Consider the following 20,516-nt stretch of genomic DNA (forward strand, 5'->3'; position numbering starts at 1 on the left):
TTCTTCCACTCAAACTAAAAATTGAATCAATTTAGAAAAAGAAAGTAAATTGTTTTCCATAGTAGCAAAACAAGAAATTTGAAGCACGAATTAATGTAAATAAATGAGAGTAACCAGTATTAATACCAACGGCTGTAATAAAATACAGAAATCTAGTATAAATTTTGTTTCAAATGATCTCTGAAAACTCATTCTACTATATTTTGGTAATAGTTTGCGCTAAATGAAAGATAATGCGTCTAAAACATCCAATGATAGCAGAGCTCGACCGGAACAAACTTGCAAGAATCTTGCAAGATAACCGTCTGGTCTTGACTAGGGTGTTCTCTTTATGGGATGCTAGAATAACCATAGTTAATATAGTATGAGGCTCGTTTCTATAGTTTTCAAATAAATTTTCAAATATTCAGAATGTTTTTTTGGCACTTTCAACACAATTTCAGCGCACTTTACGTAATCTAAGTCATGTAGGGTCTGAAGTCATGTGAGCAAAGCTTCAAAAACGTGTGACATAGATGCTGCGAAGCGATAAAATTTTTAAGGAAACTTTTAAGTGTTTCAAATATGTAAAGATAGTGCTGAAAATATGTAAGAAAAGCGCTGAAAGAGTGAAAATTAAGTGTTGAAATGTGGCGAAAAGTCAGTTCTAAGGAGAGAACGGCAATTTCGGTCCAACTGGAGTGCTAGATAATTGCAAAAAATGTAGAAGTTATCTCAGCAAAGACGAGAAAATATGTTAAGATAAGCGCCCGAATCGAATTTTACCCCCAAAAGAGGTAAGATTGGGGGGGGGGGGGGGGGGTAATCGGGGATTTTTTAGCCATATCCCCTCAAAACTCTTAAATCATTTTAGGGGGGGGGGGTATTGGGGGTAAGCAAAAGTGGGCGGTAATTGGGGCGGGCGGTGTGGGGGGTAAAATGATGTAAGAGTACGGGGGTAATGGGGGTAAAACGGTGCAAGAGTAGGGGATAATGGGGGGTAAAACGATGCAAGAGTAGGGGTGTAATGGGGGGTAAAACGATGCAAGAGTAGGGGGTGATGGGGGTAAAACGATGCCAGAGTAGGGGTGTAATGGGGTGTAAAACGATGCAAGAGTAGGGGGTGATGGGGGTAAAAGGATGCCAGAGTAGGGGTGTAATGGGGGGGGGGGGGGGGTAAAACGATGCAAGAGTACGGGGGGTAATGGGAGTTAAAACGATGCGAGGGTTTTACCCCATATTAATACCTCCCCCCCCCATTACCCCCCTAATCTTACATCGTTTTACCCCTCGTGGACATTTATCGCCCTACTCTTACATCAGTTTGGGGGGTAATCAGGTGGTAATTTCGACACGGGCGTTGAAAGGCTGCAAATTGTGTAAGAAATGCAATGAGAGCCGCTGAAAATATATGAGAATAGCAAAAAGAAACTTTTTTCTCATAGAAATTCATGCGCATTGAAGTTTATGAATTCATTAGACACTGCATTGGAGTCGGAACGATGTTCACCTCTAACTTTTGCGGTATGAACTGATAATGATAGCAAGTTGTAATAATAATAATAATTTAAATTTCAGTTAAATCCTGACAGAATAACCGTCCACTATGGCTTCTCGTTGAACTTTTGGTAATAAGCAACTAAGCAGTTGTAGACATCGTTGATTTCTTTGGCCAGTGATAAACAGAGACCATAAACGACCTGTTGATCTGGTTTGTAGTCATCATAGCCCAAACTAATTGTCTTGAATGGCTCCCTTTTCAGACTACCTCTGCTGGAGTGGAAAGATCGCGTATTGCAGCTTCGAAACAACGAGAGCGTTTACTGACCATGATTACGTTTTTACGGTTTTTTTTGAAAATGCAAGTTCTATTTTTTGTAAATAATAAACTCGATAAAATATAGTCAGTTGCAGCCGTTTAAATAAGTTTACATTCAGATATAGACATTCCACTATTATTATAATAATCATTCAAATAACTTTTTGATAACTGCCTTCAATTTCAAAACAAAACTTTTTTTCAAGTATTGCTTTCAGAATTTGGTTTAGTTCTTTTTTGGATTTGCTTTTTTTTCCTTAGCTTTTTAAGTCTGAAGTAATTGTAAAAGGGTAGCTGATGAGCCTATCAATTGATCAAATTACTAAAACACAGAACACAAACTTTCGAAACAGCACCCCTGCAAATTAAAGTGTGTTGGGTTATGCACTTTCGCAAGCGGAATAAAAAGCGTTTTTAACTAAGTAAAAGAATTTATTTCTCAAAAATGAGAGAATAACAAAATGATATTTTACAGTAGAATTTAGAGATTTATAGGAAAGATCTGATTATTAGATCAAGATGATGATTTGAATTTGGGGGATGAAAAAGGACTCAAAAATCAGCTGTATATATACCCATTATCAGTGTGAAAAAGTCAAGACACAAAATTAATCTTAGCACCGTGATTTATAGTGGGGGTCGCAAAGGTTACCCAATATGGTTTGCTTCTGCAAATCAGTCGCAAAGGAAACTATAAATGGAATGCATTTGCACTTTTCTAAGAATTCATTCACACTTCCGGAGATATCATCATCATTTAATACATGCTGGGAAGATTATACATCAAATAATCTAACTCTAATAATAGTTATCTAGATTCACCAATTTGAACCGAATATTGATTCTAAGCACCATTTCTTGACGATTCATTCATATAATTTCTTTGATCGAAGTCATATTGCTTGTCTTTCTAATCTGGTAAGTCAAACTTTCTTTCTAATTCTCACTAAGTTTAAGACTATAGTATGATCGATATTCTAACACCCCCACTCAGACTTGAGCTGATTGCGTAGAGTCCGTTCCCATCAAAACTGCTCTGAATGTTTCCACTTTCGAAACGGGTAAGGATTTGTGAAGATGTCCGCTGCCATTTTGTCTGCAGGGACGTAATGAATTGAAATAGTCCCATCCTCCGTCCTTTCCCGGATGAAGTGAAACTTTGTTTCGATGTGCTTGCTCCTTTTGTGCTTGACTGGGTTTTGGCAGAGTCTGATAGAAATTTGGTTGTCTTCTCCAATTGCTATTGGACCTTTCTTTTGGATGCCAAAATCTTCTAGAAGTTGTTTCAGGTAGAGTGCTTCCTGAACTGCTGCTGCCATGCCCTGATATTCTGCTTCTGATGAAGAAAGAGCAACTGTGGCCTGCTTTTTGACACACAAGCTGAGTGCTGCGCCACGTCCGTTGAGCTTGAAGTAATAGCCCGATGTTGAATTTCTGTCGTTCACGTCTCCAGACCAGTCTGCATCACTTTCCCCCACTAAATAATAACTAGCCTCTTTCGTGTAAGTAAGTTTTAAACCTTTTGAACCTTGAAGATATCGCAGAAGTCGTTTTCCGCACATCCAGTGTTGATTGGTAGTTGCATTCTTGTGTCTGGACAGAATGTTGACTGTGAACATGATGTCTGGCCTCGTCTGTTTGGCCAGATACAGAAGTGATCCAACCAAGCTTCTGTAGATCCTCTGGTCCACTTCTTCGTCTCCGTTCTGTGCTGTCTGAAGTTTCAAATTCAAATCAGCTGGAGTTCTTGAGGGTTTGCATTGATCCCCTTGAAACCGCTCAAGCATTGTTTCTATGTAGCGTTCTTGGTCTACTGTGACTTTGCCCTCTTCTCGTCTGATTCTTAGACCCAGAAACCAGTGTAGTCTCCCTCTGTCTTCCATGTGAAAGGTTGCTTCTAGTGCCTTCATGACATCAGAGACCACTGTCATACTTCTTGATGCCACTATGATGTTGTCAACCCAGACCAAGATGAAGGTGTGATCCTCTGCCTCTGATCTTGCGAACAAGCAGTGATCGTTCCTGCTTCTGGTGAACCCCTGTCTCAGTAGGAAGTTTGCCAGCTTTTTGTACCAGTTGATAGCAGCTTGTTTCAAACCATAAATTGGTTTATTTAGTCGACATACTAACTTCTCCCCATCTGATCCGCGCTTTACAAACTCCTGTGGCTGTTCCAGATACACTTCTTCCTCGATTGGTGAGTGCAGGAAAGCAGTCTTGACATCAAATTGGTGCATCACATGGCCCTGCTTCGTTGATAGCTGAAGTAGAATCCTGAATGTTTCTGGCTTGCAGGTAGGCGCAAAAGTCTCAAAGTAGTCCAGTCCTTCCACTTGTTTGAAGCCTATTGCCACATAGCGCGCTTTGTATTTGTCCACTTGACCACTGGGTCCCATTTTCACTTTGTAGACCCATTTGCCCGGTATGACGTCCCTGTCTGTGGGTGGTCTCACTAGGTTCCAAGTCTCGTTGTCTTGGAGTGCCTTGACCTGGTCCTTCATTGCCCGGTGCCACTGGTCCCAATCGTCACCTTGCTTGGCATCGTAGACTGTTTTGGGTTCCACATAGTCGCCCTCAGTCACAGCAAGATGGGTCCTGACTTCTCCAAAAAATTGCGGAACATTCCTTGCTCGTGTCCCTCGTCTGGGCTCTGCTCTGTCCGCGTGTTCCAGTGCATCTTCATTGAAGCCAACTGTCTCTAACTGTGAGAAGTCTTCTGTGTCACTGTCTTCCAGTGATTCTGAATCTCTGTGACTCCCTCTTGTTGCAGTAGATCCTTCATCTAGTGCTGTTTCTCCAACATCCGAGGCCTCTTGTCTCAGTGTTGTTTCTTGAGTATTCACGCTTCCTGCGCCATGCCACTCCTCCTTTATTGCAGTAGATGTGTCCTGTCGTTCTCTGTTGTCATAGTTTTGATGACCATCATCTGGGTGCCAGATTCCCAGTTCCGACCCATCATCTAGTAGGTCAGCCGTTTCTTTGCTGTCAGGGATTGAGCCCACTTCAGACTCCTTGATGATCACATCTCGAACTGCCATCACCTTGCGTGTGTTGGGTATGTACACCAGGTATCCGTTTTCTCCTTCAGTGTAACCCACAAATTTTTCTTCCGGTGCCTTGGGTTCAAGTTTGCTGACTTCTCTGTCCCTCTTCTTTCCTAATTCGAAGCTTAGGTTTTATACCTCTCATCAGCTCTGCTGGGCATTTTTCTTCTCCTCGTCTCTTCTCACAACCAAGTTTCTGATCCTTGCTGCGTGAAGAATTGCTGCTCCCCCCATCATCTTGGGAAGTCCTGAGTCAATGAGCAAACATCTTGCCATGTCCAGCAGTGTCCTGTTGCACCTCTCAGCTAACCCATTCTGTTGTGGCGTCTCTGGTATGGTCTTCTCCTGTAGAATGCCTGCATCTAAGCAGTACGTCTTGAACTGCTCTGAGAGAAACTCCTTCGCATTGTCTTGCTTCAGCTTCTTGGGCGTCCCCACACTGAGAACAAATTTCTTCAGGCTGGCCAATGCTTCACTCTTTTCCTTAAGCAATTCCACAAACACAAACTTCGTGTACTGGTCTGCAAACACTATGCAGAACCAGAACCCTGACAGTGACTCTACTCTGAAAGGTCCCATCACGTCTGTGAACACCCTCTCCCGCTTCTCTTCTGCTTGGGTCTCTGCCACTCATTGCCACTCACACACATTGCATACATCATCGAGTTCCCCCACTGTCTCTGGTGCATTCCTGACCACATCCGCTTGATTCAAATGACCCAATCGTCTGTGCCACTTCCTTGCACTGTCAAGTTTCACGCTGTTGGAACTCATCTTGAATTCTAGAACGCTGCAGGGTAAGTAAAAGAAATTATTTTCTTTTGTTAGTTTTACCCGAGTTCCCGTCTGGAGTTTCATGCAGCTGTTTCCTCTCTCGAAAGTGAAGCTATGTCCCCACTCCGTGAACTTTGAGACTGATAGGAGGTTTGAAGAATAGTCAGGCACACACAGAACGTTTTGAGTTCGCATTGGAATTCCCATTTGTTTGAGGTTATGCTGATCCTCACACAGCCTCTGCCCACCACTCTGGAAGCCTCTCCGTTGAGATTTCTGACCACTGATTGAATGGGCACAAAGTCCAGGAACGCACCGATGTTCGTCACTATGTGATCTGTACAAACACTGTCCACTAGCATACCTGCTGTCTTCCACTGGGTAAGAGCTGCCCAGCATTCCTCGTCTGGTGTAGCCAATGTTGGACCCATTGCCACTGACTCATGTTTGCCTCCATCTGTTTGTCTCTTGCATACCCTGTCTGGGTGACCCTTCTCACCACACTTGCTGCATTGTGCTGTCTCCTTCTTCCTGCAGTCCTTGCCAAAGTGTCCAGGGATCCCACACACAAAGCAGTTTCCTTTCTTGGGTCCCTTCTTGAAGTCACGCTTCACTGCCAGTGCCACTGAACCACTTTGTCCCTTGTGTCTCTGCACCGTGCTCTCATGAAAGTTCTGCAGCCTTTTCCTCAACTCTGTGAAGTTCGGTGCCGGGTTGAAGCTTTCCTGTATAACAAAACTTTCATACCTCATTGGCAGACCATTGAGGACCAAGGCGTTCAGGAGGGTCACTGAGACTGCTTCCCCTGCTTCTTGTAGCCTTGTGAGCAACTCCTGACCTCTGATGAAGAAGCTGTTCAAATCCTCAGAATCCTCGAGCTGCAGTCGAGCAAGCTGTGCCACTTAGGTCACCACTATCGGCGTCTCCTCACTCTGAAATTTCTCTTGCAAAAGCTTCCAAGCCTTTGCTCCATCTCCAATGCCATCATCTCCCACACAGTCATGTCTCATCAGCATGAGGGTTGTTGCATCTAGCGTCAGTGCCAGATGGCACCACACATTGTTCCGTTTCTCCTTGATGTCTGCAACTTCCTTCTCATATGCATCCTTCAGCACCTTGTGGTTCTTCTTCTCATCATTGGTTGCCCCATTGGCCAGTGGCACAGGCTCATTGGGTTGCTCCTCTGTCCCCGGTGATTTGTAGAGTCCCTTCGTCTGCATCATCGCCACAAATCTTGTGCTCCAGATTGGAAAGTGCTGTGCCTTTCCTGTGTAGGTCAGCAGCTTCACTGTCTGTTGATCCATTGGAGTTTGAGGAGGCAAAACAGTTGTGAAAAGAAAAGGTACTAAGCAGAAAAGGATTATGACTGTCAACAACAAATTAGTTTTGTTTTTGGAAATTAATTTTATGACATAGAAAATTGCTGGGCCCTTAACCTGTTGGGTTATGGACTTTCGCAAGCGGAATAAAAAGCGTTTTTAACTAAGTAAAAGAATTTATTTCTCAAAAATGAGAGAATAACAAAATGATATTTTAAAGTAGAATTTAGAGATTTATAGGAGAGATCTGATTATTAGATCAAGATGATGATTTGAATTTGGGGGATGAAAAAGGACTCAAAAATCAGCTGTATATACATTATCAGTGGGAAAAAATCAAGATACAAAATTAATCTTAGCACCGTGATTTATAGCGGGGGTCGCAAAGGTTACCCAATATGGTTTGCTTCTGCAAATCAGTCGCAAAGGGAACCATAAATGGAATGCATTTGCACTTTTCTAAGAAATCATTCACACTTCCGGAGATATCATCATCATTTAATACATGCTGGGAAGATTTTACATCAATTAATCTAACTCTAATAATAGTTATCTAGATTCACCAATTTGAACCGAATATTGATTCTAAGCACCATTTCTTGACGATTCATTCATATAATTTCTTTGCTCGAAGTCACATTGCTTGTCTTTCTAATCTGGTAAGTCAAACTTTCTTTCTAATTCTCACTAAGTTTAAGACTATAGTTTGATCGATATTCTAACAAAGTGTATCATGGTTAATTCTACGAATTAATTCCACTAAACCTTATTACTCGTAAAAAGGGCCTGAAAGTGTATGGCATATAGCGACAGGGGAATGATTATGATTATACTAATTGCTTATTATACAATGATTTTGTTCTATGATACAAAATTCCATCAACTGGAGCAATTTCAATTAAAGGTAGGGGCCAGGACTAATATTGAAGATGAATATGCAATGTTGTACTGACTAATCATGATGATGAATACGCAAAATTGCAAAGTTTTTAACATCTAACGAAAATGGATCAATGTTTCAAAACGTTTCTCGTATCGCACTTGAGGTTACTTTAATTAAATTAACAGAATATTGATTGAAACCCAATATCTTCCTTTTACAAAAGTTTTGTCTGAGCTGATTTTACTCGGAAAGGTTTAAGCAGACCTCATTTTGATTTGCACGTTATATATCTGGAATAATAATAAATTTGTTTTCAGTACGAAATATTCAAGCTTCGAATAAATAAACAAATTAGAGTAGAAAGCGTTGTACTGAACAAATGCTAGGAGGCAATTTGCCTGTTGCAGCACCGTTTCAGAGCTTTTCAAAATTAGATTACATGTACGAAATTCATTTAGTTACTTATAGTGAGACCATTCAAGAGGAACAGGAAAAGGAACTATTATAACCATCTTTTGTTTTAAAACGCCAGACCCAATTGCGAAGTTTTGAATTGTTTGGTGCTTTAATCATTTCTTCATTAAGTTGCTAGTTTAGCTACAAAAATCACTATGCGAGATCTGTTATTGTTCCAACTTTAAGGAAATAATGTTTAGTTACTTTATACCAACCTATTTTTTCCAATAGAGTTTTTCTATAATGTGCAGATATAAATTAAGTACCAATGAAACACATCTTCAATTTTTAATATTTTCCATTACCATGTTTTCATTTAGAAGTATCATTTTTTTCACGTTTTCTTGCCTTTTCCCATGTGGTAGTAAAGTCAGAGAATTATTCTATCTGTAATATCTGTAATGCCCGATGATGTCCAATAGGTGTAATAAAACAGGCCAAACAAATGCTTGATATAGTGTAAAACAGATTCACTACTGATTGCATGTTGAGTTTAAACGCCGAAAAATTGAGCGGGAGAAATTCCAAACACATTTTTTCAATCTAATATTTAGAAAAAATTCGTAAATTTCATTACTGAGAAAGGGCTCTATTTAATTTATATATTTTTGTTATTTTACATTATGAGACCTTTCAACTTCATCGAGGGACAAAAATATTTTGTTAACGTTTCAAGTGAAGTTTGGTAAGAACAATTTTGACTCAAATGTTTCTCAGGTATTTTTCCGAGGTTCTGAGAATAGATTTAATTTAACTTGACGGACTTTTACGGCAATAACGGGAAAAGTTTTAAAACGCTATTAGTCGCTACCTACACTAGCCCTCACAGCCGTGTTTGATTAATAATTCTCATCAATGAGCTTGGTTACCCCTAATTGATTACTTTGCTCTTGATCCCTTTGCTGTCCACAAACAAAATTCAACGATGGCCGCTATTATTAGAGGTAATGTGCAAATTCCAAACCTTAACCTAACGTTGAATATAATGCATTGTTTAATTTGAATACATTGATATGTATAATTTTTTTAAAATGTCACAATTGGTTTTTGTTAAATTTGAAAAAATTAGCAGTTTCTGCTTATGGCATAAATGCTGATGAAAGAAACAGAAAAGGTCATTTTTTTTCTGTCAGAAACAAAGAATTTTTTAATTTTTGTTTTGGTTTATGGTGTTTTCTTTTGGTTAAAATCCAACATTTTTTTGGGTGTATATCTAGTTTTTGTAACTGTCCGATGATTGAGACTGACTTATTTTTGGAGAAAAAAAGTTTTGGGCTATACGTCTTCATTCTATACAAATCCTGATCACTGAAAAGTTAAGCCCTCTTATTGTTTATTCCCCCATTGTATAGAAGTTTTCAAGAGGCTAATTTAGTATATTGACAGTACGAAATCTATTTTGCTCTCTACTTTTTAAAAAGTTTAGAAAAAGATAGTGCACGGACATTTCCCAGCTGCCTTGCTTATTTCAAGTAACAGGGATTACAGAAAGTGTTTTTTTAGAACAAGGTCAATGAACGCCGAAGTTAGAATTAATAACAAACCTATCGAGTTTCGTCTCTTTTAATCGATTCTTCCTCATAACACTATCAACTATCTTCAGATCAGTGTGGGTTACCTCGAAGTGACGTGAAAACACAAACAATTCCTGCTGTTTCACGTTCCCTTCAATGGGCTCACACGTGAACACAACTAACAACTTTTCATCAATGTGAAGAACTATAAAGTTTGGGAAGTCGGGTAATGACTGTTCTGCGAATCTGAACTTCCGGTTGTTTTGAAAACGTTTTGCTCGGAAGTCATTTGAATCATCAATGTTGGACATAATGAAAGTTCCGTAATTCGTATCGGTAAAGGTATCCAAACGTTTCGTGATGTTATCATCTTTGCTAGTCGTTTTGTAAAAAGTGATCTCAAAGTGGAGACCTGAAATTTCATTCGGTATTAATTGGGTAAAAATTATCACAATTTATAATGAAAAATAAACTTCCAGTTTCCGGTTATTCATCTATGTAGCAGCCATAAATGGATATTAAGATTGTACACAATGATATTCAATTCAGAATCAATTATTGTTTTTATTCCAATTTTTTAAGCCAGCAACCCTACCTTTAATTAACATTGAGCTATTTCGTGGAATTTTGCGGCAAAAGACAAAGAAATAAATAATTGTTCCGACCCTCTTGAGGGGGGGAGGAACTATATACTCAACTGGGTTTTTTTTTGTTCCGTGAATTTTCGCCGCTCGATATATTCATCGTAGAGAGTTGAGACTGGTATCATTAGAAAGCTCGTCCAGCGTAGAATATGGAATTAAAAAGTTTTTTTTAATTTTCGTTTTTTACAGGGAGTTATCGAGGTTTAAACTTCTGAGAAAAGAAGAGTGAATTCACGTTGTTTTTTTTCACATTTTCCGGAATTTTTGCCTAAACTTTCGTCAATTTTGCTAAAATTTGTTATAATTTTTATAAATAGTATCATTGATTTTATTTTTGAAGACGAAAAAGCATTGTTGATTGTTTTGATTTCATTTTTTTGGTCAAAAAATCTGGATAAACATTTCAAAATTTAGCCTTTTTCATCAAAAACAGCACAAAATAAGCTACTTTTGTCCACTTTGATTAAATTTGCCGACAGTAAACCCCCAAACAACACTCATACAATCTTTGTAGACTCAGAGGGGGGTTATTTCTACTTCAGAGTCCGCTGAAAGTGCACTGTAGTTAAAACTTTGCCGTTTTTTGCTAACTTTACTCGTTGATTATCAAAAATGCAGATTTTATTTTGAGTTTTCAACTAACAAATTATCTATATCTACAACATTCGAAAAATCAATTGTTCCTAACTGACAATAAGTATTTACAGGGCTAGTTTTGGGCCATTCTCGGACTGTTACAATCCGAAAAAAAATCGGGTTGTAATCAGTCGGTCTTCTTTTTTTTAAAAAAAACTTTTTTTTTAATAATAAAGAACAGAACATATCAAATCAAAGCTCAGGAGTGATAGGTCCGACCAGTTCGCTTGCTAAGCAGCTCCAAGCTAATGCATTTGGTTTTTTAATTGAAAGTTTATGGTCGTTTCTTTTTTAAAAAATAATTGACTTTTCAATAAATAATAGCTTAAATATTTTTTCCTCTATTTTTTTCTTAATTTGTACAACTTCCAGCTTAGTGTCAGCAAAGAAAGACTGCTTCTTTTTCCTACTGATTTAAAATTTAATCTCGGTTGCAGTTTTAAGCCTGAAGTTATTGTTTTCTGGCTTCGATACGACAAGATTTCAGATTTTTGTTTGTTTTGATATTTGCCAGTTTTTCACGTATTCTAATTTTGTCACATTATCAGATTATTGACAGTTCTCATGTCACCTTATTTGCATTCAAAATAAGGCACAATTGAACATATTAAAATGCTGAAAGATATATATCATCGTTTTAACGGCCTCGACTTTTTAAATTTATTTTGTCTCTAACTGTCATTTATGATTTGTCGGATCGGTCGTATGAAATTTCCTGTATAGTGATAGCTTTCATTGGCTTTTCATTGAAGAATAGAAGAACCGATATTCTGATATTAATAGATAGCTGATGGCTTTCATGACTTTGAAAACAATCGTTTTCCAAAATTACAAAAAAAAAACTTTTTAATTTCGCAATTTTGTTTTTTTTATGTTTCTTTTTGTTACCTAATCTCGTTAGTTAATTACAGTTCAAATATGACATTTTGGGTGCCAAGGGAATAAAAGGGATTGGTGTCCCAAAATCTTTTTTCTAAAGAATTTGTTATGACCTTACTGGCTTCGACATCGGTTTTTCACAAAAAAAGTAAATTAATTTGATTTTTGTCATATTTGACGTTCTTTTTGTTGATGCAAGAAATATTCTGGATAATTACAGGTCTCGAGGGCTTCCTTTTCACGAATAAACGACCCGATTTAAATAGCTCTTTTGTAATTAATGCCTTTTATGATATTGAATGTAATTTTGTTTCGAAAAAAAAATCAAAAGTATTACATACTTTAGCACTTCGCTTTTTTTGTCTACTTGTTACCTAGTGTTACTAATGAATGGCCACGTACTACATTATAGCTGTTTGAAGAAGGCGCAATCAAATTTATTTTGTGTGCCAAAATTTGGCTTGACTGTTTTGACAGCGTTTTCCGGCAAGTTTCAATTGAAATTTTGTTTGTTCTTTGTTGTTCTTTAAAAAATGAATAAGGACAGGTCCTAATGCCCTTCTATAGAAGCAGTGGTAATCATAAATTTGTGGTAATTTTAATTGATTCCTAATGGAATTTATTACTTTGAAGTTAACTGTTTCAAAAAAATAAGTTAATTTTTTTACCTACTGTTTTTGTTCTTTTTTGTATAATTGTTACCAAACCATTTTATGGACTGGTTGCATATGTTTTCTGGTGATTTATAAGTTATTTTTGTTTAGTGTTAGGTTTATCCGACGGTATGTTGACTTTGCTATTAAATTTAGTTTTTAAGAGGGACATAAATTTTTTGATGTAATTAATGTTTGTTGTTGTTGTTGTTTGATTTTGCTGTTCGTCTTGACTCGCTTTCTTAATATTGAGACATTACAGCCATCTAATGCATTAATATTTACTCCACTGAATTATTTGCTTGGAAGGCTATCTTATCGTTCATACAGAATTTTTTGGAAAAGACTTGGGCTTTTTCGGGATTCACAAAAAAAATTTTTGGATTTTTCTATCTGTTCCTCATTTGGTAGACAATTATGCCAAAATTGTGGATGGGCGGGGTCGGAACCTTATGTGCCATCGCACATTACCGAGCCGCCTTGTTACTTCATAGTATAATATGGTTCGTTGTCCTCATAGCGCACACTGTAAGACCCTTTTTACATGTATTAATTTGTTTTGGGGAATTGAAGTGGTAAATTGAACCAAACAGTTCACTTTAATTGGAAGTGGGGCGCTGGCTCATAATGTTATTAAAGAAGACTTCAAAAAGTTTTTTTCATCGCATTAAATATTTTGTTTTCGGACTTGACCCGTTTGAATTTCTACTTAGGTCATGGCCAAATCGACATATTATTTGAGAGCCCTGAGGTTGAAAAATTCGATTGAATTGCCCAATGATCCTACATGGTTTTATACAAAAAATAAACTATTTAATCGCCTGAAACGAAGTGGAGCTGAGCCTTTACTGGTGTCGTTTTTGTTCTTTTTATCATCAGATTCCGTTGCGATTTTACTCATTTCTGAAGCTTAAAAATTCAAAGTTTTGAAGTTATGCAATGGGGTTGTGTGTAATTAAACAAATTTTTCTTAAACTCAATCATCATTTTTGCACTATTTATTGTCAAATTTAAAGGGGCTAAATTCAGGACTAATAAATTTAAATTTCTCAAAGTTTGCTGATTTGTAATTTTTGTAAAATTGAAATTGTAACCTGGGACGGAAGATTGAGACTCGATTGGGCGCGCAAACATTGAGACGCAGTGGTTGTATCCATCATGCTTGTCCTCCGAAGACAAAACCTGGTTCCAGGTACCTTCGAGATCTTGGGAATCTACCCACCCAACAGGTACAACAGGGTGGCAGCTGTTTGTGAACAAAGTTGAACAGGGTCTTAATAGCACCAGAGTTATGAGAGTAAAATGTGAAAGACTTTTGATAAATTTAAATAACTCCATTTTGGAAAAACTCTACGGAAAAGTGAACGGTGAAAGAACAAGTTAAACAAAAAGAGAGGCGGAACGGAAGTATCAATTTGCTTTAGCGTGAATAATTCAAGACTTCATCAAACAAAGTGAGAGGTCAAAGTTTGCTTTGCCAGAACTAACTTTTCAACCTCAAATTTTCACTTTGCTCATATGATTTACTGAGCAAATTGATTAAAATCATAATATTGATCGCGGAAACAATCGACCTTCACTTTATGTTTAAATTCAGAATGTCATCTCTATGTCAATGGTTTTCGAGTTGAGTCTTCGCTCGAACAAAATACATTTAAAAGGTTTTCACTCCAGTGATGTTTGGGACCGGCAGCAACTGAAAAATGTTCCTATGTAGCATATGTCTGAACTAGAGTTTTCAAGAAATTTTGAGTAGGCCAAAGAATTGAAATTAGTTTTGTTCTCTTTTCATAAGTGTCATCGTTTGCTGTTTAGGCATAACTGAATTTAGTTAAAATTTCAATTTGATGCGTATTTATGTTTCTATGGCCTATTTTGACAAAAAAGATCAAAATATCTCCGCGGCAATTGATTCAATCTTTCCAGATTTTTTTCAATGATACCACTTTTGTATCTCTCAGCAGAAGATATTCGTCGATACAATTGGTTGGAAAAAGTAAGGTTATTATAAAGTTGCTTGTCTTCAAACAAATTTGGAGGGTTGGAAAAATAACTGTTCCGATCCCACATCAGTGCTGAGAGAAAATTATTTAGCAGAATGGTCGTTTTCGTTTTGCTTGTTTTTTGTTCCGGTGCGCTAAGCGGCCTGACAGCTTGAAAAAATCTCAAACATAGTTAATTAGCATGGTGTGTTTTAATATTTAGTATTGAGGGCAATTTATTCGACTGAATTGTATAGTACGAGGCGAACTTAAAATGCATGTTCTTCCCATAAAACATTTTAAAATCGCAGATTGAAACTCAAAAGATGACAACAGCGGACAGTGGCCGTTTTCGGTGTAAAATGTGTTTGTTGTAATTGTGTGTTTATGTGTGTGTGTGTGTGAGCGCGTGTGCGTGTGTGTGTGTATGTCTGTGTGTGTGTGTGTGTGTGTGTGTGTGTGTGTGTGCGTACGTGTGTGTGTGTGTGTATGTCTGTGTGTGTGTGTGTGTGTGTGTGTGTGTGTGTGTGTAAGTGTGTGTGTGTGTGTGTGTGTGTGTGTGTGTGTACGTGTACGTGTGTGTGTGTGTGTGCGTGCGTGTGTGTGTGTGTGTCCGTGTAAATGTGTGTGTGTGTGTGTGCGTGTGTATGTGTGTGCGTGTGTGTGTGTGTGTGTGTGTACGTGTGTGTGTGTGTGTGTGTGTGTATGTCTGTGTGTGTGTGTTTGTGTGCGTGCGTGTGTGTGTGTGTGTGTCCGTGTAAATGTGTGTGTGTGTGTGTGCGTGTGTATGTGTGTGCGTGTGTGTGTGTGTGTGTGTGTGCGTGTAAGTGTGTGTGTGTGTGTGTTTGTTTTTGTGTGTGTGTTCCTATGTGTTTGTGCATGTTTTCCTTGGTTATTGTCGTTTCTAACTTCCTGACTGTAAACAACTTATCGCATCTTGAGATCAGCATCTGTTTTTTTAACCATTTTTACTCTTCAGAGGGTACAGTTGGTTAATTTTCTCTCGGTCAAATGTTTGCAAAATAGGCATTTTCGTTGGAGTGACCTCGGTGAATCCGCGTTGAATGGATTTTAATTAAAATGAAATATTTGCAGGTGTGATTTTTTCTCTAAATAAGTGGCGAATTATGAAACACCCTTTCTGAGAGTTGCAAAGAAAAAGAAGCTGAGTAGTACATTTCAGTGTGAGCTGCTATGTCTAATATGTCTGTGAAAACTGAGGAAAGATTGCAAAGTTTGTTAATAATTTTAAAATAAAAACTGTTTACCAATGGAAATTTAATTTAAAGATACGGAACAGTATTCAACAGCTGGTGAGGGTGTAAGTGCAGTTGTGCGGTGTTCCGCCTTCAGTTAATATTGAATGTGTAGTGTTTGGCACGATATGCCTGGGCTACCCTTTGCCTTGTTGTTCCTTGTCAACAGTTAAACAGTTAAAACTTTCGTGAGATTTGCTTCACAAATCTTCTTTTGCTACCGTGAAAAAGTCATTCGTTTCCTAACCATTGAATTACATCTATATAGTCAACATTATGTTTTGGTTTTTCTTAAAGTTACAGTTTTTAGCACGTGCCTCCTGGTACAGCAATAATTGTGATTAATTCATAGATGTGAGTAATTTTTTTTGTATCAGTCAGTAAATCACAGCTAAGAGCAAAAGGATCTTTTCCGTTTATGCCCCCCCAGTACGTTATGCGCCCCCCAGTTACAGAGCACTTGTCATTACGTAGTAAATCATTATGTTTAAATATGACACGTGCGTCGGGGGGGGGGTGCAAATAAAATGCGCCCGCTAAGCTGGGGGGGCACAAACGGAAAAGATCCGAGCAAAAATTAGCACAGCTTATTACACCAAACATCTATTGATACAGCTGTTTTGTTATCTCAACAGTGCAACAATAATGGCTATTGCGTTAACTGCCTAATAAAAGGATACAATATGGAACATTTGACGCAATTTTGGGCACTAATTTATAGCTTTTCTAGAAAATCACATTAGGTTACTGCTTTCGACACTCGTTATTGATAATTTAACCCGGACTGCGCCTTCGTTTCAATCCGTGAATCAAATGGTACGTCGAAAAGCTGTTGTCTAATATACACTCTGACAATGAGAAAAATTTTGATGCATTGAATAGCTGAATCGCTTGTATTCTAAAAGAGATAGAGCAATTTAGTGAGTTATTGGTGAGAGGCTGAGTTTTAAAGCAGACCATAGCCAAGCAAATTTTGATTATGTCCGAATATTTCTGTACTATGATTTGGGCTCGTATACCTTGTTAAGTGTTTGGCCTAGCCGTTACAAATTGTACCTTTCAATTTTTCTGAAAGCATTAGCTTTATATAGATGGTCACATGCTATTGGGGAAAAAGAAACAGTTAATGATAAGCCTCGCGGAGAAAATTAGTGTGGTATGGATATATGAACAATTTTCTATAGATTGGTCTAGATGGAGGCTTTATTAGCTTCAAATTTTCGAGATTCTAGCAGACGTGGTACTTTTCAAGCAAGCTGAATGAAAATAAGGGTTTTGATCGGTTTCGGTAAAGTAAACCCGGCGAAACCTGACCATTTCTTTTGTTTGAAAATGAAAAACTGCTCAACATGGGTAACTAAGACTATTCTGAAATACTCTTTAACTGTACTGTACTGTTTAACTGTACTGTAATAAAGTTGAGACTTTATATCTCAATGCGATTTCTTGCTGAAATATAACTAGCTATGTGTTAACTAAGAAAATTGTTTTACTTTCTTAAACTGCGTTTTGGAACAGTAATCACATCAGCGTTAAACGTTTGGCAATTTTTGGCATCTACATTGTAAGTATCTCGATTGGCCAACATTGATTGAGTAAATACACCTTCTTCTGAGTGTAAAGTACTAACGGCAATGAAGTGTAGTCAAAACAATCAGTTCGAGAAGAACTAATCCTAATCCATTTTGTCATAACCGTTTAAACTGTTGTGACAAAATGGATTAGGATTAGTCCTTCTTGGCTGAAAAATCTTGAAAAGTTGTTTTGACTACACGTGGGAATGTTTTCCGAATGTATTTTTTTTTCGTATTTTTATCGTCTTTGTTCTCTATATTAACAAGTTCCGCATAATTGTTTTGTATTGATAAGTGTTGTTTCTTTATTTAGTGTTGTTTTTTTGGAAATCGTTGCGTTTGGCTGTCCTCTTGTGCTAAGTCCGTCATTTTTTGCGTTATACTGAACGAAGGGTGTTTGTTTTTTGGTAATTGAGCAAGTAACTCTAGTTTAGCTTTTCTGAGATATATCTGTGAGAAATATCAATTAGAAACAACCAAGCCTGACCAATAAATTATTGAAATTTTGTTTGTTAGTGTTTCTTGCTCTTTTTTGTTTTTCACTGACTTCTAAACCACTCTTTATTAGTTTCCAAATTTTAGAAACTATTTTTTTCAATTTTTTCCAAAAGCATCGCATAGGAAAACTTGTGAACTGAGCACATAATTATTCTCCAAAATCAAAGTTTTCCAAAATCAAAAATTGATAATTCAAGTTCTTATTTGAGGCAAGAAAAAAATTAGCTGCTGAAGGAACCAACACAATAGAAAGAAAGCTAATCGAAGAATTTGGATTCAATGGTTTTTCAAGGCAGACTCCGATTAACAATTTTGCAGTTCATAGTCAAGTCTGTTGCTACCTGCCAGTACCAATGACTAAGGTCACCAGTTGTTGGACATTTGCTAACCGAAAGCCGTTTTGGGTTTTTCAGGTACAGATATATTACAAAAATCTAGAAAAAACACATGAGTTTTGCTTCAGTTGTTTTTATAAACAACTGCTGTTTAAGGGTTTTCATTGATAAGAGTGTTTATTTTGTATAGTGATATTACTTTTGGAAATTATTGACTTTGAATGACTGTTTGTACTCCGGTCGTCATTTTTCTGCGGTAAACTGAGCAAAAAATGTTTTTGGAGATGAGCAAGTAAAGCTTGCTTCATTTTTTGAAAGTAACGGCGGGAAATATTAAAAAAAACAATCAATCTTGACCATTAAAACATTGATATTTCGTTTGTTTATTTATAAAAATTGTCTTGTTTTTCACTGACTTCTAAACTTTCTTTAAAAACTCTAAAAAAGCAACTGATAAGAATGCTCGTGAAATCTCAACGAAACTATTCTTCAAAATCAAAATTTAGTTTTTCCTAAAATTTAAACAGCCTCAACTTTGGAATACGGGAATTTTTAATCAATATTATTTTTAGCCTGTTTCTTATTTGAAGTAAAAAAGGCTAATCGCTAAAATAAGCAAGCTAAAAGGATCGAAACTAATAGAATAATTTAGATTCAATGATTTTTTAAGGCAGACTGCAGCTAACAACTTTGCAGTTCCAAGTCAAGTGCGTTGCTACCTGCCCGTACCGATGAATAAGTTCGTCAATTATTCGGCAATTGCTTACTGAAAGCAGGTTTTGGGTTTTTTAGGTTAACATGAATCCCAAAATCTAAAAAAAGATTAGTTTCGAAGATATTTTTTCCATATTTTTATCGCTTTTGTTGTTTTTTTAACAACTGCTGTTTAATGGTTTTCTATTGATCAGAGTGGTAATTTTATAAGTGTTAAATTTCTCGAAATTGCTGCTGATTGACATCACGTTAGTCTTTTTTTGTGGTTTATCGAACGTAGGGTTTTTTTGCAGTTGAGCAAGCAACGCATGCTTTCCTTCTTAAAAGTAACTGTGGGAAGAATAAAAAATAAAACCAAGCATGAGCATACAATATTAAATTTTGTTTTATTTTCGTAAGCAGACCTTATAAACTCTAATAAAGCAATTGATTAAATGCGTGTGAATTAAATACAAAAATGTTTTTCAAAATCAAAATTTAGTTTCGCCCAATTTTTAACTTTTTCCATCAACTTTGGAAAGAGGGAACCTCATATCAATGTTGTTCGTAGCATTTTTCAAAGGAAGTTGACAAAATTCATGACAATTGAAGTTATTGTTTTTATTCTCTAATTCTCAAAATTTTTGTTGTTTTATTGACTGAAATTGTTTTCCTGAAAAAAACTCCTTTCTTAATATCTTTTGGCTGATGATATAATTTTTTATCAAGTTCAATTTTTTTCTAACTTTTTTGTTTCAAAAACTTCATTTGCAGCTAAATTTCGATGCTATTTACATGCGAAAATGTGTAAGAGTTTTTTCTATTTTGATTTTTTCCTTTTTTTATGTTAATTGAAACACTACTTAGGAGCTATTAAATTTTTGACAAGTCTTGTGTTGAATTTAAAATGACTTTATGATATGATGACTGATGACATCTAACGTAACATATAATGGGTGCAAGTTCTGGCAACTTTGGTCCAAAGAATGTCAATTTTGTCTAAACTACTAAATGAAAAAGAATTTGGTTGATGAGATAAAAAAATACGGGCAAAGTATCCAAAAAAATGGGTATGATCAGATTATCCAGACGCAAAAGTTTGGTTCGATTCGAAACTTTGCTAAACAACTATCGATGTGATGCAAAATGTCACTACTCCCAAAATCTTACAGCGCAAACGGTGCAAAAATATGGGACCCAAAAAATTGTGTCTTTTAAAGTACACTTGGTACCGAAAAGCTACGTAAAGCGCAACTTGTGTTCCTTAAGTCTCACTTTTGCTCAAAACGTTTGATTTGCGCCAATGCGTGAAAAAATGCCTCAAATCGTGAAAACTAAACTTGCTGTTCATTTGCTGTTCATTATGTGCGCTTGGACAGAAAGGATGGTTGCGCTGCTTTCTTTTTTACCGTTTGCCACGCTGTTGCGATTCGGTATGTCCAATTTTCAAGGACAGAAAACAAAAACAACTCGACTTTAAATCATGTTCTAGTGGACATTATGGTCACAAATAATGCCAAACAAGTAACGGTCTCAACGCGTCTCCATCAAAGGAGCAAGGAATTGCACGAGTTCTTG

General features: G+C 37.0%; 1 protein-coding gene across 1 annotated transcript; it reads right to left on the bottom strand.

The window, feature by feature from the left end:
• Window positions 1-1,320: 1,320 nt before the first annotated feature.
• Window positions 1,321-13,938, bottom strand: LOC142336543 (uncharacterized). Its single transcript, XM_075385451.1, has 3 exons — window positions 13,695-13,938; window positions 9,819-10,200; window positions 1,321-1,779 (listed from the first exon to the last, which is right to left on the bottom strand). Exons 1-3 carry the CDS (start codon window positions 13,936-13,938, stop codon window positions 1,584-1,586), a joined length of 822 nt encoding a protein of 273 aa, XP_075241566.1. The 3' UTR covers window positions 1,321-1,583.
• Between the last annotated feature and the right edge of the window lie 6,578 nt (window positions 13,939-20,516).

This window comes from Convolutriloba macropyga, chromosome 3 (genome assembly GCF_964194025.1).
Source record: "Convolutriloba macropyga chromosome 3, txConMacr16.3, whole genome shotgun sequence".
In the NCBI taxonomy this organism is placed as follows: Eukaryota; Metazoa; Xenacoelomorpha; order Acoela; family Convolutidae; genus Convolutriloba; species Convolutriloba macropyga.

Bases quoted from the DNA above. Each gene is read 5' to 3' on its own strand.
- LOC142336543 (XM_075385451.1), bottom strand. From the start codon at position 13,938: ATGGAGTTATTTAAATTTATCAAAAGTCTTTCACATTTTACTCTCATA. The intron at 10,201-13,694 runs GTTACAATTTCA...ATGAAATTTCAG, and splicing joins GTCTCAATCTTCCGTCCCAG to GTCTCCACTTTGAGATCACT. The intron at 1,780-9,818 runs GTTTGTTATTAA...GTTGTTTCGAAG, and splicing joins AAAGAGACGAAACTCGATAG to CTGCAATACGCGATCTTTCC.